This window comes from Mus pahari, chromosome 23, assembly GCF_900095145.1.
Source record: "Mus pahari chromosome 23, PAHARI_EIJ_v1.1, whole genome shotgun sequence".
In the NCBI taxonomy this organism is placed as follows: Eukaryota; Metazoa; Chordata; class Mammalia; order Rodentia; family Muridae; genus Mus; species Mus pahari.
Genome location: NC_034612.1, coordinates 33,346,404 through 33,366,201, shown reverse-complemented (window position 1 = coordinate 33,366,201; position 19,798 = coordinate 33,346,404). Strand labels below are relative to the sequence as shown.

General features: G+C 56.7%; 1 protein-coding gene across 1 annotated transcript; it reads left to right on the top strand.

Moving 5' to 3' along the window:
* Positions 1 to 1,621: 1,621 nt before the first annotated feature.
* Positions 1,622 to 19,763, top strand: Znf316 (zinc finger protein 316). The gene is made up of 7 exons (XM_021186990.1): positions 1,622 to 1,753; positions 6,407 to 6,536; positions 6,861 to 7,237; positions 7,389 to 7,480; positions 8,069 to 8,195; positions 8,557 to 8,670; positions 15,909 to 19,763. Exons 3-7 carry the CDS (start codon positions 6,889 to 6,891, stop codon positions 18,269 to 18,271), a joined length of 3,045 nt encoding a protein of 1,014 aa, XP_021042649.1. The 5' UTR covers positions 1,622 to 1,753; positions 6,407 to 6,536; positions 6,861 to 6,888; the 3' UTR covers positions 18,272 to 19,763.
* Positions 19,764 to 19,798: the final 35 nt, after the last annotated feature.

The following is a 19,798-nucleotide window of genomic DNA, read 5'->3' as shown; positions in this document are numbered from 1 at the left end:
ATTGCTTGGGTTGGCTCTGAACTCATGATCCTCCAGAGTAGCTGGGACTTCAAGTTTGCACCACTGTGTCTGGTTGCATGATTCTTAAGACACATGGCCTCCATTCGAAAATTTGTTTCTCCACTTTCCCAGCTGCTCACTTGACAACAGGGCCCAAGAGCATGGGGAGGGAGCACAGCATGGAACATGGCAGGAACACGCGCATACATGGAACATGGCAGGAACATGCGCATGCATGGAACATTGCAGGAACACGTACATGCATGGAACATGGCAGGAACATGCACATGCATGGAACATTGCAGGAACACGTGCATGCATGGAACATTGCAGGAACACGTGCATGCATGGAACATGGCAGGAACACGCACATACATGGAACATGGCAGGAACACACACATGCATAGAACATGGCAGGAACACACATTCATCACCTGCTTCGGGTTTTCCAGAGGGAAAGACTGGCTCCCCTTCCCTTCCCTAGGTTTCTAGCCTGCCTGGGATTCCGCAGGGAGGCGGGTGATTTGGCAGGTAACCTGTCTGTGTAAAAACTCAGGGTGTGTAAGCATGTCATCACAGAGATAGCTCATGTGCACACATGTGAACACACATCCTAGTAAAAGCGAGAGACAAGCAGCTTCCTTCCATGTGTGCCTAAATGTGTGTAGGCAGAAAAGAAGGGTGAGGTTCTGGCCCCTAGAGAGCCCACAGTTAGAGGCAGGGGTTAGGGCTCGCCTAAGATGAGGTCTACATGGTCTACCAAGAAAAGCATGTGGGTTTCACAAAGACTTTTCAATATAAGGGAGGGGAGGGCAAGGAAGAGGGGAGAGAGGGCAGAGGCTAGAACCCTGGTCTCCCCAGGGTCATGTCCAGGGTTGGTACCTAGTGGACAGCAGGCTCGGGGTCCAGGGACTTCATAATAAAGATGGCCCTTTGAGGCTACAGAGCACTGCCCAGAGTAGTCGTGAATATATCAATGGACTGTCAAGGTTCGACCTGTCTAAAGCCATGCTATTTCCCAATATTCTTGCCAGGCCTGGGGATGACAGATTAGGGAGTTGAAGAACATAAATCCAGTCTGGCCTCAATCTCCAGTCTTTCGTGCATTTGACTGCTGTAGTCCACAGTATCCCCCTCACGCCTTGAATAGCCTGCCCCTGTCTGCCACACCCCGCACACACAAGTAAAGCCAGAGCGGATCAGTCTCCCGGCCACACCCTTGCCTATGTCAGGGTCAGACAAGCGCTGCCTGAATACCCACAGGGGGTCACTACCCTTCTCCACCATCATGAGATCCAGGGCGGGTCCGGTGGACAGGAGGACGGGCTCCCGACACGTCCTGGCACGCACAAAGGTAGACCTAGGCTACCGTCTGGAGAGAAGAGATGCTCGCTGGGGCTGGACGTCGTGGGCAGGGGTCCCTTGAAACGTAGAGGAGCAGGTAATACAGGGGTGCTCACTGTGGGTAGCTATAACCATCCCCCTGCATGTGGGGGTGCGACGAAGCAGCCCCCTGTCTACATCCAGAGCTCCGTGACGCCCCATGACCGGAAGTGCCCCCCCGTGGGCGCGGACAAGGCGGGGCCGGCGGGCGGCACTTCCGGTGCCCACGCGCCGCCGCCTCCTCCGCCGTCGCGCAGCTCGCGGCCGTCACTTTGTGTAGTGCGGGGGGGGGTTTCCCGGTGGTCACAGCCCCCCACCCCCCACGAGTCCGTGTCTCGCTCCGGCTTGGCCGGGCCCGGGCGCGCGCGCGGTGAGTGGGGCGCGCGGACGCGGCAGGTGCGCGCGGGCGGGACGCGCGCGCTGGGGGCGGTGGCGGCGGCAAGGCTGGCCGTCATGGATGCTCGAGAGAGCTGGAGGCCTCGGGTGTCCGTGGGGAGATCGCGGGACTGCAGGGCCCGTCCTTGGTGGGGAGCTGCAGCTGCACGAGCTAGATCTTCCAGGCCCCTAGATCCCCCCAATACCGACCTGGGCCTGCGCGGCACGTCAGGGATGGCTTAACACCCTAGACGGGTACAGACTCCAGGGTGGGAGGGGGCGGGCCGGGGACGACGTGCATTGCACCTTTGCAGGGTGCTAGCGCCGCCTTCTCCAGCTTAGGGGCGGGAACTGGGCCGGAGCCGCCCCCGCCCCCCTAGAGAGACACCTTCCAAGGAGAGCTGTCACTACTCCTGCCCAAGCGCGAAGTGGATGCTAGGTACCCTTCCCCATCCCCCAGAGGGAGGGAGAAGAGGGAAAGACCTTGACCTGCAGCCCTACAGCCAGCTTTGTGACATTGAGGGGCCGTGGCCTAGCCTGCTTCATCTATAAATGGAGGCCCCACCACCACCTCCCCTGCCCCATGGGTGGTGGAACGCGTTGGCAGAATCTATGGTGCATTATGTGGACACAAGAAGGGAGGGAGGAGGTGCAGGTACCAGCGAGGATCAGTCCACCTGCTCAGCCTGGGTGGGTGGCATTGGCATTTTGTTTTGGTTCTGTCGCTACTGGCTGGTCTAGAGGGCTAGATGGCCTGCTCTGGGGGTCGTGGATGACCTCCAGGGAGCAGTTCTGGAGAATAGGGGCTCCGGAAACTGGGCAGATGGTGAGGAGTGTAGTGAACAGGGAAAGATGTTCTGGACAAAAAGTCCTGAAGGGTCTTAAGTCAGTGGGGGCTACTGAGCGGGAACGACGGTAACTAACCACAAGTGTGCTTGCACGAGCATGACCACACGTAAACATGCTCCTTCACGTGGGGTCCCCTGGTTTTGGGACTTTTCTGGAGTTCCTAACTTTTCAAACTTTGCCGTTGTGTCTCTGCACGCTCCCTTCTTATGGACAGTGCTGCACCCCGTTCTGAATGTCTGCAGCGCTGTGCCCTAGGTTCAGGACTTGAGCGGAAAGATGTGTTGAAGTGACACAGGGGTTTTGCCTGATGAAGCCGTGAATGTGAACTTGACGCTGCAGTCTATTCCAGGATGAGAGGTTAAGGAGAATGGAGCAGAAAGGCAATCTAGGGACTGATTGGCAGGTGAGGGTCTAAGAACATCCCAGGAGGGAACCCCTGGACCTTAGTTGCAAGATGAACTGACCTCCTCCTGGTCAGACTGGTTTTCAGAACTTTTGTTCTGAATCCTGGGTCAGAGCACCTGGAGCATCAGGCTTTTCTTGGCTTCTGCCCTGTCTTCTCAAGGACATTAGAGGCTTTTTTGTTTGTTTGTTTGTTTGTTTTGTTTTTTTTTGAGACAGGGTTTCTCTCTGTAACTCTGGCTATCCTGGAACTCACTTTGTAGACCAGGCTGGCCGAGAACTCAGAAATCCACCTGCCTCTGCCTCCTAAGTCCTGGGATTAAAGGTGTGTTCCCCGGCGACATTAGAGGCTCTTAATAGGCGTTTTTCCCTCTTTTCCCCTTCTTGCTCTGTCCTGAAAAGCAGCTCAAGAGAGGAAGTATTTGCTTGGGCTCACAGTAGAAAGGTACAGACCATCATGGTGGGAGAGACACAGAGGCCACAGGAGGAGGCAGCTGCTCACACTGCATCCACAGTCAGGAAGCAGAGAGATGGGTGCTGGGGCTCAGCCGGCTCTCTCCTCATTCACACCAGGGCCCCAGCCTAGGGGATGGTGCTGCCCATGTTTAGGGTGGCTCTTCCCACCTCAGTTAACCTAATCTAGCCGCTCCCTCACAGACATCCCAGAGGCCTCTTCTCTTCTGTAACTTCAGATCCTGTCAAGAGTGCAACAGTAACCGTCACAGGACTGGTGCACGGACTCGATTTTATCCGTTGTCCTCTTTGGTGACAGGACTCGATTTTATCCGTTGTCCTCTTTGGTGACAGAGACTCTTCATGGCTTCTGGGGTGGGTTTTAGTTTGGTGTTCCCTTCCCTCAATCTGTGGCCAGCCTGTTGTGGAATGTGACAGTTGTGCCCTCACAAATATTAACAAAAAAATCCAACGTTCATGTCATTAACTGTAAACCTCTGGGCCATGTTTTTAGTAAGTACTGGAGTGGCTACTGTGTGTCTGGGATAGGAATTAGGGGAAGAAACGGACTCCTCGTCATCCCTCAGTTGAATATTCTTCAGTAAAGAAAGTGTGCACGCTGCCTGGGGAGAGATGTAGCCAAGGCGGGCTGCCTCCTCCACCCTCCACTTTGTGTGCAATGTATGTACACAGTTTTGTGTGCGCATATGTGCATGCAGGTACATACAGTGTGCATGTAGATAACAGGTCGGCATTGCTGTCTTCCTTGGTCACTCTTCATCCTATTATTTGAGGCAGTGTCTCTCTGAACCCCGAGCTTACCAATTCAGATTGCCTGGCCGGCACAGCCCAGGGCTTGGTTTACAGATAGATAGCTCTGTGTTCTGCATCCCCCCACCCCCTTCCCTCCAGCTGGAGGATTGAATTCAGGTCTTCATGCTAGTGTGGCAAACACTTGAGTTACCTCCCCAGACACAGCTTTCGTCTTTCCTTGAGTCCTTGCAGACAACCGTCTAGCTCCAGGAAGTCTGAAGTTGCTGGCCAAGGTGGTGTGGCCAGACAGGCGTTAGTTCTGTGGGTGTCTGGGCTGAGCTTGACTCTATAGCCTTAGGCCTGAGTAAGTCCTTCTCTAGGTCTGAGGTAGGTGGTGGTTGGGGAATCGCTCCCGTAGTGTTCTCAGTGCCCCTGGGCACTCAGTGCGCCCTTATGCCAGGGCGGCATAAGGCAGGCTGTGTTCTTACCCTTCAGGCGTCTTCCAGAACCAAAGAGCCCCGGAAGGCTTGGGCGCTTCTCTTAGGCCTAGTTTTGTAGCCTCAATCTTGAAGACAGGTGCTTCTGAATCTATAGTGCTCAGGGAACAAGACAGAGGGGACTTTCAGATGTCAAGAGTCCTAGCCTGTGGGTTCGGGGGCAGGGGCATGGTGGTTGGTGCCGGTAGGCATGATCAGAGAGTCCTAGCTTCTGAGATATGGGGTGGGGTTTGTTTTGTTTCGTTTTGATTGCTATGACTCTGTGTGTGTGTGTGTGTGTGTGTGTGTGTGTGTGTGTGTGTAATGTGTGTAGAGGCCTGAAGTCAATGGTAGATGTCTTCAGTTGCTGTCCACCTTAGGTTTGTTGAGACAGCGCCTATCACTGAGTTGGCCACCTCGGCTGACCGGCAAGTCCCATGGAACCTCCTGTCTCTGTCCCCACAGTCCTGGGATTAGTAGCATGTACCTTGTGCCTAGCTTTTACATTCCAAAGAATGAACTCAGGTCATCACACATCTGAAGCAAGCATGTGACTGACTGAGCCACCACCCCAGTACCAAAGTCTAGATTTTAATGAAAAACAATTTATGTGTAAGTGTCTTGTTTCCATATATGTCTGTATACTACTTGTATGCCTGGTGCCCACAGAGAACAGAAAAGGGCATGGGATCCCCGACACTGGAGTTAGAGATGGTTGTGAGCCACCATGAGGGTTCTGGGAATTGAACACAGGTCCTCTAGAAGAGCAGCCAGTGCTCCGAGCTGCTGAGCCATCTCTCCAGCCCCTAGAGCATAGGTTTTAAAAATGTCGGAACAGAAGGGATGGGATACAAGAGAGCCCAGACTAAGCAGGTTGCTCATGTATGCCCATGGGAATACGAAGCCCAATGGTCCAACTGTTCTCATGGCCCTAGGCATCTTTACCTGCCACAGTCTGCTTTTAAGCATCCTGAGGCAATGCTGTCTGCTGGGGGTGTGGCTCCAGTGTCTGCTGTGGCCTGGCATTTCAAGGTCTTTTTGGAACTCAGCATGCATGGGTGGCCTGCCTTGCTTTGCAAAATAGTCCCATTGAGATCTGAGATACTTACAGGATAGGTCCTGGGTGGCAGGGTGGTAAAAAGAGACTTAGGAGTGAATTCGTGAAAAACCACAGGGGCTGGCGAGATGGCTCAACAGCCAATGGCACCTGCTGTCAAGCCTCATGACTCATGACCTGAGTCTGACCCCTGAGAGCCATGTGGTGGGAGAGAACTGACTCCTGGGAGTTGTAGTCCAATCTCCACGTTTGCCATGCCATGAATCACTACTCCACAAATTAAACATCAACCACAAAAACATAATAAAAAGCAAACACAGCTGCCCCACCCTGGAGAGCTGCTGGGCTGGGCTTTTTGTAGACAAGGAACAGTTTAGTGGCTGTAGGACCTCCGCTCCTATCTCCTTAAGCCGGTGGCTTTAGGTTCCAGGGCAAGTGCAGCTAGACTGAGTCTGTGGCATCACTGGGGAAGCAAGACCCTGTGGGCCTCTGAGGTGTTGACATTCCAACCATGTTTATTCTCTGATCCTCCAACGGGAAGGAGTGTCATATCAACGTGTCACCATTGCTGGTCCGGCGATGAGCCAGACTCCATCTATGTGACTGGGAAGGAGTAATGCATGCTCATGGCCTTCCTTATCTCACCTTTGACTTACAGAAGGGGTTCTGAGAGCTTGTTCCCTCAAAGAGACGAATCAAGATCGCCTTCCCGCACCCCCCCAAGCCGCATAAGTGCTTGTGGTCGACAGTCCTCAGGCCCGGCCTGCTCCATGTGCACCAAGGACTGAGTAAGCCTCTTTGCTTTCTGTATGGTACAGGCTGCCCCTTGTAGATTGCACTCACCCTTCAGGAAACATGGATCCCTGGGGCTTTGTTGGCTGCATTCCATGCTTCTGGTCCTGGGTGACTCACCCAGGAACAGGTTGGAGCTCCCGCTAGACACATGGCTGCCGGTGAGAGAACAGAAGTCATGTCCCAGAGGCTGGTGGGGAGGAGGGAGCGCCTTAGGTGGTGTTTCTGGGCATGCCAGTTGCACGGCCTGAGAAGGCAGACAGAACTCAGTCCCCCCTCAGCTCTTGCGGCCTCCCGTGCAAAGTGCCTCTGTGTTTTAGGTCATACGGAGGCTCTCGCCCAGGGACGATGGCTGCCCTTCATACTGCTCCAGACTCGCCAGCTACCCAGCTGGAGCCAGCAGACGATGGGTCAGGATGTGATGCTGACCCCGAGGAGGAGGAGGAGGAGGAGCAGCAGCAGCAGGAGGAAGAGGAAGAAGAGGAAGAAGAGGTAGTAGTAGAAGTGGCCACACCGGTGCAGGAGGTGGCAGAGGTAGAGGTGGAGGCCAACTCAGCAGACAATGGTGGTGGTGATGATGATGGTGATGATGGTGATGTGGAGGAGGTGCTGGCAGAGGAGCAGACTCTGAGCTTAGGAACCCAGGAGCGGCATAGTGATGGTGGTGATGCCAAGGCACCAGTCCTTCAAGGAAAAGGTAAGAACGGGGACCCTGCCGCCGCTGTGGAGGCTGAGAGGCTGGGGCCATGAAGGTGGGACTGGACCCGGATCTGAAGTGTGGGAGGATCCAGGAGCCCCACCCTGCTTGCCAGCCAGGTACCACTGGCTCTGAGCAGTCTTCCTTTTAGCCCTGCAGACCTCCCGGGTGTCTCCCACTACTCAGGATGAAGATGCGGAGGAAGAGGAGGAAGAGGAAGATGAGGAACATTTCCTGACCCACGTGAGCGGCTTTCTGCATATGCAGCTCAGGGCATCGGTCAGCCTTTCTGTGCTCAGTGACCTTACACCCGAGGGCTGAGCCCTCTGTGGACAAGCCTTCAGGTTCCAGGCCCCTGGTCCCTGTCCCTTCCCAGGCCAGCATGTCTTGAGCACTCACTCTAGCTATCGCTCACTCAACTTTGGAAGGCATGGCTGCCCCACCCCCACTCCCAGTCAGGTTGGGGTCTTCTAGAACGACTGTCCCCTTCCTGGGGTCTGTTTTCCTGCTGCTAGGTCAGGCGTCGGCACCCACACTCAGTTTGGTACCACCTGTCCATCCTAACCCTAGCCAAGGTGTTTGCTGGGAGCAGTGGGTGTGACAGAGAAGGGGCGTGAGGGTAGCGTGGGCCTCTGCCCTCTCTGCATCTGAGGTTTTCCTCTCTGGATAGGAGAGGCCTGAGAGACTGCAGTACCATCTGGGCATGTGTAGTCCCATCAACGATGGGGTACTTTCTGGGCAACATCCCCACCGTGTTTTCCGACCTTACTTCAAATGGGTGTTGGAGGCGGGGTATCCCTTCAGCCTCTCTCCTGGGACTCTGTTCCTTAGGGCCTGGTGACTTTTGAAGATGTGGCCGTGTACTTCTCTTTGGAGGAGTGGGAGAGGCTGGGTGTGGACCAGCGGGACCTCTACCGGGAAGTAATGCAGGAGAACTATGGGATCCTGGTCTCCTTGGGTAAGGAAGGCCCCCGAGGCAGTCTGCCTGAGGGCTCAGAGGGCTCAGGGGTTTGGGGAAGTCAGCCCATTTTGGCCTCTGGGTGCAGGGGGTCTGAAGTAGGCGGAGACATGCTGTGAACCTGTTGGTCCACCGGCCTCTCAACTGTACAGCCCCGGAAGCCTCTGGGTAGGAGCAGAAAGGGTGGGTATCCTGATGGTGGAGGTGTATGGGGTGGGTGTGGAAGGACACCTGGGTATGGAAGCAAGGCTTGCAGGAGTGGACCATAGGATCTCTGAGCAGAGGTGGCGGGAAGGGCAGAGAGCAGAGGACCCCATTGGGGACAGCCACCCCTGCAGCTGCCATCTGTCCTCCTGGGCAGGATACCCAATCCCTAAGCCAGATCTGATCTTCCACCTCGAACAAGGAGAAGAACCTTGGGTTGAAGATGGCCCCCACCCCGAGGAGGGAGATGTCGTCACTGGTGTCTACACGGGTGAGTGAGACATGCACTTTGCGGAGGGGGGGGGTTTCTGCTAGCATCCTTGTTCGGAGCTGTGCCCGCCCGCGTTAGCCTTTACCAAGGAGAGCACTCGGCAGACCTGTTCGTGGTCCCTCTGCTTCCATGATGCGGTTAATGCTGATGTGTTGGCGTGTGGGGCGGCCGTGAGGAGGCAGGAAGGCTGCTGTGTGCTGGCCCCTGCTGTCAGCTCCTGAGTCCTCAGGGCCTAGCTTCACAGAGGTCGAAGGGCTCCTGTACGTCCTCAGAGGACCTTAGGAGTCTCAGAGGGTCGGTCGGTTGGTTAGGGTTTTGTTTCTTCTTCCTTTATAAATGAGTGGCATTGACAAACTGGCACAGAAACCTACCAAACCGTCAGAGTGGCTTCCACACCTGGACTAGCCAGTTTTCTGGCCTGCCCACCCATTCTGCATAGGGTACCCCTCAGTCTCTCCACTTCCTCTGGAACCATCCGGCTTGGGTTTTCTAAGACAGAGCCCCACTACTGTTGGAGGCTCACCAACCGATGAGGCTGGCTGGCCCGTGAACTCCAGGGACCTGCCTGTCTCTGTCCCTCCGGTGGGTGCCGCCATGCCAGTGCCCCGCCTCCTGTCCCCCCTTTCCCCTCCCCCACTTCGCACTGGCTCCGGCTTTGCCTGTTCAACTCCCTAAGCCCCACGTTATTCATATGGAGAATAGTCTGAACTGAACCTGTAGATTCCAACCTGAGCATGCTGGCTCCTAGTCACGTGGAATATGCTATGGGTTCTGCATGCCCCATGAGGATGGTGGGGTGATGGAGACCCTGTCTGAAAGGTGTCTCTCTGGGGACTGGGGTGTCATCAGCCGAGGGTGGAGTTATCATAGATGTGTATTAATACTAGAAGACAGGAACCCTCACTCTGGTAACGTGCCTGTGAGTCCTCACAGCAGCTGAGGACCCACGTGGGAGGTATGATCTATCCATGGATACGCCTAGAACAACCACTGAGAGAGACAGGACAACACTGATCAACCTCTTGAGTGTCGGTTTGAGGGGTGCCCTTGTGTTCCATTGCCTTGAAGGGTCCAGGGGAAGAGTCTGGCCCTTTTCAGTGCAGGTGACACCAGGTCCCAGGTGCCACATAGCTATGCATCTGGATGGGAATTGGAGGCTCTGAGATCCTGTTAACCGGGTCAGCGCCTCTGTGCCATCCGAGGCAGGCCATGGTGTAGGGGCTGGTAGCCTGAGATGTCTCTCGGCACAGCCCTGGCTGCAGAGTTATCAGTTGGCATAGGATCCATGAACATCTTTTAAATAGTGGTTCCCAACCTTCCCAATGCTGCAGCCCTTTAATACAGTTCCTCGTGTTGTGGTGACTACAACCGTAAAATTATTTCTGTTGCTACTTCGTAACTATAATTCTGCTCCTGTTATGAATCTGTGTTTTCTGATGGTTGTAAGCGACCCCTGTGAAACAGCTGTTTGACCCTCAGAGGGTCATGACCCACAGGTTGAAAACCACCGTTTTAAAACATTTTTATCTTAAGCTTGGTGTGTGGGTGCGTGCCTTTAAGCCCAGAACTCGAGAGGCAAAGGCAGATGAATATGCTTGAGTTTGATGCCAGCCAGGGCTACAGTGTGACACCATGTCTCTAGAAAAAAAGAAATGCCATGTGGGGTCAGAGCGCAACCTTGGGCATCAGTCCTCAGCTTCCTCCTCGTTGGCAGCAGGGTGTCTGTCCGAGTCACCACTCACAGGGCCTGCTAGCTGGCTGGTGGGGTCTCTGTGAGTCTCCTGTCTCTCCATAGGGTTACTGATCAGACTCAGGCACTGTGCCTGGCTTGTCATTGGCACTAGGGATTTCAACTCAGGTCCCCATGGTTGCATGGTGAACACTTTACTCACTGAGCTGTCCCTCAGCCCCCAGGGCATGTCTGATGTGTCACATGACTGGCTGGGTCTGGCAGGATCAGGAGGGAGCTCTGGCATAGTGAAACCCTCAGGTCCTCCTCCCTCTGAGGACAGCGAGTGGCTCATTGTCTGCCTCTCTTCTTCTCTTTTTATTGTCTCTGCCCAGCAGTGCCAGCTGGGAACTGAGACTGGCTGAGTCTGTCCCTAGGCTGCCCATCTGGGACTTCTAAATTAGCCTTGTAAGACAAGACTCTAATTTCCTCTCCTCTGTCCCCTGTGAGTTCAGCTGTACCAGGTGCCCAGGACACGTGGGCACCTGGCCACGTTCCTTCTCTGGGTGTTGCCACTTTTTATGTGACACTCAGAGTCCCATTGCCCTTCAGCCTGGTCTCTAGGCTTCCTAGCAACCCTGGTCACCGCCTTCAGCCCTTCCCTCCTACATCATCCAATCAAGCTCATCCTCCTGACCCAGCTTCCATCCCAGGGTCCTTGGTCCTGGAGAGACCTCTGCTCCAGGCTCCGCCCTGTTTCCTGTTTCCTAGAGAAGGCAGGCCCTGAGTGGCTGCTGCCCTGGATCTCTGTCTGTGTATGCCTGGCCTGATGCCCTGAGACAGATCTCCCCACTTCCGTCCCTGGCACCCCAGAGGCTGTGTTGGCTGGAGCAGAACTGGTCCTGTAAGGGCAACCCCACTCCCTCTGTTGAGACTTCTGCCTGCTTTCTTTTTTGTGCATGTATGCAGGTAGGTGTGCATGGAGGCCAGAAGCCAACACCAGAGCTGCCTGCCTTGTTGAGATGGGTTCTTGCTGGGGTCTGGGGCTTCGTGACTAGGCTGGCTGCCACTGAGCAGGAGGACTCTATCTATGCCCCATGGCCTTCCCTATTCCCGCTCACAAGCACACTACCACATTGAGCTTCGCACATGCGTGCTGGGAACTGAACTCGGGGATTTGTACTTGTGTGGGAAGCGCCAGGACTTCCCATCTTCCAGCCCATTTCAGGAAGTGAAGGGTAGACAGGGAATACAACACCCAGGACTGGACCAGTTTAAACAGTAAGATGTAGTTCAGTGGATAGAGATGTAGTTTAAGAAGCATCGGAAGCCGGGCGTGGTGGCGCACGCCTTTAGTCCCAGCACTCGGGAGGCAGAGGCAGGNGGNTTTNTGAGNTCGAGGCCAGCCTGGTCTACAGAGTGAGTTCCAGGACAGCCAGGACTACACAGAGAAACCCTGTTTTGAAAAACAAACAAACAAACAAACAAGTATTGAGAATCCAAGAATCCGGAACTAGCAAGCAAGCACAACTGTGGTGGGGGTGGGGCATGTCTGGAGCCCCTCGTGTGACCCACACTGTCAGCCTGGGGACAGCTGGTGCGCATCTGGGCAGACCCAGCAACTCTGTTACCTAGTGCTCAGTTCAGCTAAGCAGAAATGAGCGCAGGTTCGGGAGAGCCACAGGGGAGAGGTCTCTTGGTCAGGGGCGGCCCATGAACGCCACGGCGAGAGAGACTTGAGAGCAGCGGTTTCATCCTGTGGGTGGAGACCTCTTCGGGGTAGCATACCAGACATCCTGTGCATCAGATATTCACATTCTGATTCATGACCACAGCAAAACTCCCAATGAAGTCACAACAAAATAATTTTATCATTGGGGGTCTCCACAACGTGAGCAGCTGTAGCAAAGGGTCCTGGCGTTAGGGAAGTTGAGAACTGCTACTGCAGAGGGTCTCTTGGTGGGGTTTCACTTAGCCGTGCCCTAGAGGGAACCTGGAGAGTAGCGTCCTCTAGGCCTAGCTGGGGCCCAAGGGTCTGGAATTCTGCGCTTGGTGCAGACGGAGGAAGAACTGAGGGACCACTTGGCAGAGGCTGGCTTAGCACCCAGAGCAAAGGGGACAGGTGTCCTGGTGCTGGACGGATGCTCTGATGGGGTGCAGGAATGCTTATCCCGCCCAAATTCCCGGGACAGGGGTATCCAGGGGCAGACCCAGCTCCGGTTAACGCTAGGGCTTAGGTATTGAATCTGCCTGTGACCATGAGACATTGAGGCCAAAGAATAGCTGATCTTTTAGAGGCTGCTCACCAGCAATGGGAGGGCAACCCAGTGCCCATCCCCAGAGAAGGGCTGCCTGCTCCAGTCCCTGAGGGCAGACATCAGTTAGAGGACCGGCTGCCGTCCCAGGCTGTAGTTCAGATGCCTCCCAGGCAGCCCTCAGTGAGGCTGCCAGTATCTATAGACTTCCACACCATTCTGGTATGCCTTCTCCCTTGGGGACTGTCCCCAATAAGGGAAGGAACTTTCCCTGAGCTCATCTCCAACTGGAGATGGGGGGCAGGTGGCATGAGGCAGGTACAGATCTTATTTGGGGACACCAGGACAACAGATTGTTAATGGAAAAAAAATGGCAACTTGCCTGGGGACCTCTGTGTCTGCAACCCCTTGTCAGGATCAGTGGTTTGCTACCACTGATGTCAGGCGGCCTCCAAGACCGACAGTGCCACACCCTGTAGCTTTGGAAGGGGCTGGCTGCTCAGGGTCCCTGGGGTAAAAGATCTGGGTAAAGCCAGCTTGGCCCATGCAGTCCCCTGAGAATGTAGAAGACTGGAGGCATCTGCCATGGGATGGCCCCTGGGTGCAACTCAGTGGAATAGTTTGGGGCATGTAAGTCCCCAAACCTGAGGGCTTCGACTTACTACCTTGGCCCTGGGCCTTGTGCTCCCCTCCACTGGCTCCTCTCTTTCCCCTTGCCTGTGGTCATGCCGTGTAATTTGGCTAGACAGTGGGCTTTAAGCCCGTGTCTTCCTGGAGGCCTGCCTCATCACCCTTCACCTATGGTCAGATCCTTGGAGCAAATGTTAGGTAGAGGCAGCCCCACCCCCACTTTACTACCCTGTGGGTCTGGGTTTGGCCTCAAGGTCACCCTGCTGCCCTCCCCACTGCCTTCTAGCTGTTAAGGGACACACCATAACCCCCAGGCTTAAAGTCCCACAGCAGGCGTGTGCATCCTCACCTGAGACTTACAGAGACAGACTCTGTGTGATGTCTGCTACTGGAGTGGCTGTTACTGGAGATGGCTTTGAGCACACTTTGAGGCAGGAAATGGGGGATCAAAGCTGGTCTCTCTTGGGGTTCTCCTCTCCCAGAAGCCCAGTAGCTTCCTTAGGTATCAGCTTGGGGTAGAGCTAACTCTGACTTCTCCAGGGCTAAGGGGTGGCTCACATTACTGAGCGCAGTGTAGACCTCATGTTTGCTCTGCAGTGGTCACTGCCAACCTGAGGGAGCAGTGAGAACCCTCAGGCCTCTCTCAGGACTGTCCACCCTACAGAGCTCTGTGGAGTAGGGTGCAGGGGCTCACCATTCCCAGACTCTGGAGAAGTCCCTGCCCACCCTCTCAGCTCTCACCAGAATGAGGTCCTGGAGCACTGCAGACTGGCTCAGAAATCCAGGGGATTGTATCTGTTCCTCTGCATTGGCTTCCCTGCCCTACTGGGCTCTGTTAAAAAACTAAAGCCTCGCCGGGCGGTGGTGGCGCACGCCTTTAATCCCAGCACTCGGGAGGCAGAGGCAGATGGATTTCTGAGTTTGAGGCCAGCCTGGTCTACAGAGTGAGTTCCAGGACAGCCAGGGCTACACAGAGAAACCCTGTCTCGAAAAACAAAAACAGAACCAACACCTAAAGCCTCTCACCAGAGCCCAGGGAAGGCCTTCCAATCCGACTGCCAGCCGAGCTGGGCTGTCCTGTGGCCAGCTTCTCCCTGCCCCACGGCTGCTCCTGCCTTCCCAGGTTTGGAAAGTTGTGGCTGAACAGAAGAGCATCCAGCCAGCCACAGGGGCTCTCCCTGCCGGTCACGGACACAGGGCCAGCCACTTCTCATTACTCTGGTGGCCATGTTGGCAGCTGGAGGTAAACTCAGTTTGACAGATATTTCCATTTAAAGCTTCTAAGTTATGTATTACCATAACAGTGTTGCAGACTAAGAAAAAAAAATGAACCCATTTCCTTGCCATATGGACAGCATGCTTAAGTCCTCGCAGCTCTCGGTGGCTTCATGTGTGTGGCGCTGTGTTATCTTCCTCTGTGAATGACATCTAGAATGCACAACGAGGGCTGATGATGGGGTGCAGTATTTGACATTAGAAGCCAGCCCTGGTTTTGAGACTTCTTTGCCCAGTCTCTGGCTTCTGTAGTCCCAGCTCACCCAGGCCAGTGGCAGTCTAAATGGGTCAGACCTTTGCCCTCAGAATTAAGTGGGTAGTTGACTTTTTTTTCCCCACCTGCAGGAGCCAGCCCTTCCAGTTGCTGACATCTGAGGTGGATATGATGAAGGGGGGGTATATATTCATTCTCTCTCTCTCTCTCTCTCTCTTTCTCTCTCTCTCTCTCTCTCTCTTTCTCTCTCTCTCTCTCTCTCTCACACACACACACACACACACACACACGCATGTTCATGTGTGTGCCCACGCGCACACACAGAGGGTCTCTGAATACCTCAAAGTGCTGTGGTCCAGTGTCCCTGTGTCTCCTGGGTGTGTTGTCAACAGGCTTATTTCATGATCGAGGTGACCCTACAGACCTGATTGTAGCACCCACAGTTCCCAGGAAGGGCATTAGGGTGCGTTAGGCTGTGCCTCTCGGTGGGAGGTGGGAATGGCAGAGTCCCAGGGGTGCTCACAATACACGCATTCTCTAAGCTGCCCCTGAATTTCACAAATGCAGAGTTCAGGAAAATGAAGCCTAGGGGTGACCTGTAACAGGTCATGACCCCACATGCACAGCTCCTGGGGACTCTTTAAGGTGAGCGTCCACATGGTTCTCCCTAGCTAGCCATTTGTGTTTGCACTGTCCGGAATTGAAGGGAGCTAACTCGCTAGCCGCTGGTAAAGCAGAAGGGAACTAACTAACTGGCTAGCCGCTGGTAAAGGCAAGTAGAGGAGAAAGGCTGAAGGTGGGCTTTACAGAGGGCGTCCTCCAGGCTGTGTGCTATGCTGGGTGTCTGGGGACTGCAGGGCCACACGACTCCCCTCCAGTGCTTTTCCTGCACACAGGAACCTGCTTATAAACTACTTACTATGCAGTCTCCTAGCCTCCACAGACTGGAAAGCCCTAGGGGAACCCCGTCTTTCCTGGCCACGTGTGCACGTTGGGCCTCCATGAAGTTCCTAAATGGTGGGAGGCCAGCAGCTTTCCTGCTGTAGCGCTGCCCAGTGTCTGGCTGTGGCGTGCACCACGCCTGACTTTAACGCAGCAGGTCTGCTCTAACGATTCCAGAATCTGGCTGCCATGTAGGCCTATTTCCCTGCCAAGGCGAAATTGTACGATCACTCTATTCTCTTTTCACCCTCAGGAGCCTGGTTCTGGAATGATGACATAGAAGACCACGAGGAGGAAGATGACGAGGACTTCCTTGCTGAGATGGCTGAGGAGGAGAACGAGCCCCCGGGGCTGTGGTCTGCTGCCTACGGAGTGGGGGATGTGCCTGGGACTTGGGGCCCTGACGACTCGGATTCGGTGCAGACTCCAGAGGGTTGGGGACCCAACCCAGGCAGCCTCGGTATCCTGGTGGAGGAGGTCGAAGCAAAACATTTCCTGTCCGGCCGGGAGCCTGGGGAGAACTTTCTGGTGCCCTGGGCATTTCCCGCAGTGGCTGTCCCTATCGGATGTCCGGAGACCACTTGCGACGTGTGCGGCAAAGTGTTTCCACACCGTTCGCGCCTGGCCAAGCACCAGCGCTACCACGCAGCGGTCAAGCCCTTCGGCTGCGAGGAGTGCGGCAAGGGCTTCGTGTACCGCTCGCACCTGGCCATCCACCAGCGCACTCACACCGGCGAGAAGCCCTTCCCGTGCCCGGACTGCGGCAAGCGCTTCGTCTACAAGTCGCACCTGGTCACGCACCGGCGCATCCACACGGGCGAGCGGCCCTACCGCTGCGTCTTCTGCGGCGCGGGCTTCGGGCGGCGCTCCTACTTGGTGACCCATCAGCGCACGCACACCGGCGAGAGGCCCTATCCGTGCCTGCACTGCGGCCGTAGCTTCAGCCAGAGCTCAGCGCTCGCCCGCCACCAGGCTGTGCACACGGCTGATCGCCCTCACTGCTGTCCCGACTGCGGCCAGGCCTTCCGCCTGCGCGCCGACTTCCAGCGTCACCGGCGCGGCGGCGGCTGCACGGAACCCAGCAGCGGCGATGGCGCGCGGATGGCTCCGCACGACGTAGGGATGGCTCCCAATGAGGTGGAGATGGCAGTCGCGGCTGTAGCCACTGCGGAACCCGAGGAACTGGAGGCCGCGCCCGCAGAGACTGAAGAGCCCGTGGCTGGTGTGGCAGATGGAGACACCGAGGCTGAAGTCAGACAGGACGAGCAGGTGGTGGTCGCTCCGGCGGCAGAGGCGACTGTCCCCGACAGCAAGAAGGACCCAGAGCCAGACAGGCGGTTCCGTGGGATGGGCAACGGCCTGGCTGAGAGAGAAGGGCCTTCCTCGCATCCGTTCGGCTTCCACTTCCCCATGCATCCCAAGTCCTGGCTGCATCCGGACGGTTTCCCCATGCTGGGCTTTCCCGAGTTCTCCGAACGGCTGCAGGCCGATGGGCGCCATCTGCCCGGCCCCCTGGGCTCCCCGCTATCCCTGCAGGGCATGGGGTTGGCTTGCGACCCGTTCCGCAGCGCGGGCCCCGGCGCCGGGGCGGATGGTGGCCTGCGAGCATTCGCGCCCGCCGTCGGGTCGTTGCTGTCTGAGCCCGCGCCCGCCGCGCTGGCGGAGGAGGAGAGCCCGTGGATCTGCTCCGACTGCGGCAAGACGTTCGGGCGGCGCGCGGCGCTGGCCAAGCACCAGCGCTACCACGCGGGCGAGCGGCCGCACCGCTGCGCCGACTGCGGCAAGAGCTTCGTGTACGGCTCGCACCTGGCGCGCCACCGGCGCACGCACACGGGCGAGCGGCCCTTCCCGTGCCCGGAGTGCGGCGCTCGCTTCGCCCGCGGCTCGCACCTAGCGGCGCACGTGCGCGGCCACACCGGCGAGAAGCCGTTCGTGTGCGGCGTGTGCGGGGCGGGCTTCAGCCGGCGCGCGCACCTCACGGCGCACGGGCGCGCGCACACGGGCGAGCGGCCCTACGCGTGCGCCGAGTGCGGCCGGCGCTTCGGCCAGAGCGCGGCGCTCACGCGGCACCAGTGGGCGCACGCCGAGGAGAAGCCGCACCGCTGCCCGGACTGCGGCAAGGGCTTCGGCCACAGCTCGGACTTCAAGCGCCACCGACGCACGCACACGGGCGAGAAGCCGTTCCGCTGCGCCGACTGCGGCCGCGGCTTCGCGCAGCGCTCCAACCTCGCCAAGCACCGGCGCGGCCACACGGGCGAGCGGCCCTTCCCCTGCCCCGAGTGCGGCAAGCGTTTCTCTCAGCGCTCGGTGCTCGTGACGCACCAGCGCACGCACACGGGCGAGCGGCCGTACCTGTGCTCGCACTGCGGCCGGCGCTTCTCGCAGAGCTCGCACCTCCTCACGCACATGAAGACGCACCGCGGGCCGGGGGGCGCGCCGGCGCAGCACACCTCCACCAAGGCCCAGGCGCCTGCCAAGGCCACGTCGCCTCGGCCCCCACCGGGCTCGGGCTCGGGCTCCGGAACGCTGCTCGAGTTCGCGGGAGGAACCAGCTTCGGCTCCGATCCCGCCGCGTTCGCCGCGCCCTCCGGCAGCTACGAGGAGAGCATCTTGTGAAGCATATCGAAGCGCGGCGCGTCCTCCAGCTCTTTGGCGGGCTGAGGATTCCCACTCTTGGGTGCTCGGGTCTCTCCTGCCCCAAGCTTCAGATCTCGCTTGGGTGCGCACGGGCCGCCACCCTGACCAAGACCGACCCATCCCTCCATCTAGGGTGCAGGGGTGGTGGGATGGCGGACAAGGCCTATTAGTTCATCACGGATCCGGTTCAGGTGCCGTAGAGCCCCGCTGCTTTAGGAGTCTGTCACCGGGCTCTCTGGTGTATTTGGGTTTCTTGGTGGGTTTGGCCTCTACTCATTCTCCTTGGGAGATTTGGGGACCGTCTTCCTGTCACTTGTGTGAGTCCAGTAAGTGTTCAGAACCTAGTTCAAGGCAGGCAGGAACCTCCGTAGGTTTTGGGGGAGATAGAGGTATGAACAGGGAAAGTTTCTGTTCTGTCGCCTGTAGGTATTTATTCCCATCTCTTTTATGACCCGAAGAGTGTGGGAGGAGTTGAAAAAGCAAGATACCAAATGCGTAGCCAGGTCGCAGATGTTGTCCAGGATCCTGGGGAGTTGGAAGCCTTATTCTTTGGAAATCCTCACTCCAACCCCTAAACACGGGTCTGACAAGCGCTGGCCACCACATGGACTTTGGTATTACTGTCCTCTCTGAGTTCGTTCTCTAGTGGCTGCAGGTAGCACACATGGACATCTTTGGGGTGCCTGGTGTGGGCTCCTACAGACATAGTTCCTTTCCTAGCAGATCCCTCCCCTGGAGCAGGGGCTGTGGAGCCCTGTGCTCAGCCAGCCTTTCCACAGCACTGGGGTGGGTCCAGGAATCTTCCCGCTCGTCCTGTAATAAGGGCCCAACATCCTCTGCAAGCCTCTTCACACAGCCTCTGTAATCACCCTACACTAGGAGCAGGGAGTGTTTCTGCCGTGGGTGGTTCTCCACATAAAGGATCACGTGGAGCTGAGCTCACAGCGCCTTACTATGCAAGGCCCCTTACAGTGGACAGCTAACTTTCCAGCCCTGACTGTTGGCACCTGTGGTGTGGCTCACAGGAGCCCTTCCCACCCTCCATGAATTCTGGGCTAGTGGGACTGGGGACTAGAGAAGTGAGATTTCCACCCAACTGCATTCCCTTTTAGACCTAGATCCTTTCTTGTAGTATAGATATGACCTTGGGGCCCAAGAGCTAACAGGCAGGCTGCTTGGTGCTGGGTGGGTAGTCCATGGGTGGGAAGAGAGCCTGGGTGGTGGCGGTCAGAACTTAGCCTGACCTGTGTGGTAGAGTGGGGAGGAAGACGTGGGTCCTCATTGTTCAGCAGTGGATAGCTGTCCCTTTTAATCTTCTCTTTCCATGTCGTCTGGGACGTGAGCTTCAGATCAAGCCAGGGCAGGGTGGTCTGTGAGGGTGCCACCCATCCCTCATAGTCTCCAGTCGTTTCCACCCTGCCCCCTCCGCTGTGGTCAGAAGGACCTAGCTTTAATAAAGATGGAGAAACAAGCTTGGGACTGGACTCTACTTTTGCCTCACCTTGG

Excerpts from the sequence above, each read along its gene's own strand:
- Znf316 (XM_021186990.1), top strand. The coding sequence starts at position 6,889 with ATGGCTGCCCTTCATACTGCTCCAGACTCGCCAGCTACCCAGCTGGAG. Across the intron at positions 8,196-8,556 it reads TGGGATCCTGGTCTCCTTGG|GATACCCAATCCCTAAGCCA; the intron begins GTAAGGAAGGCC and ends CCTCCTGGGCAG. Across the intron at positions 8,671-15,908 it reads CGTCACTGGTGTCTACACGG|GAGCCTGGTTCTGGAATGAT; the intron begins GTGAGTGAGACA and ends TTTCACCCTCAG.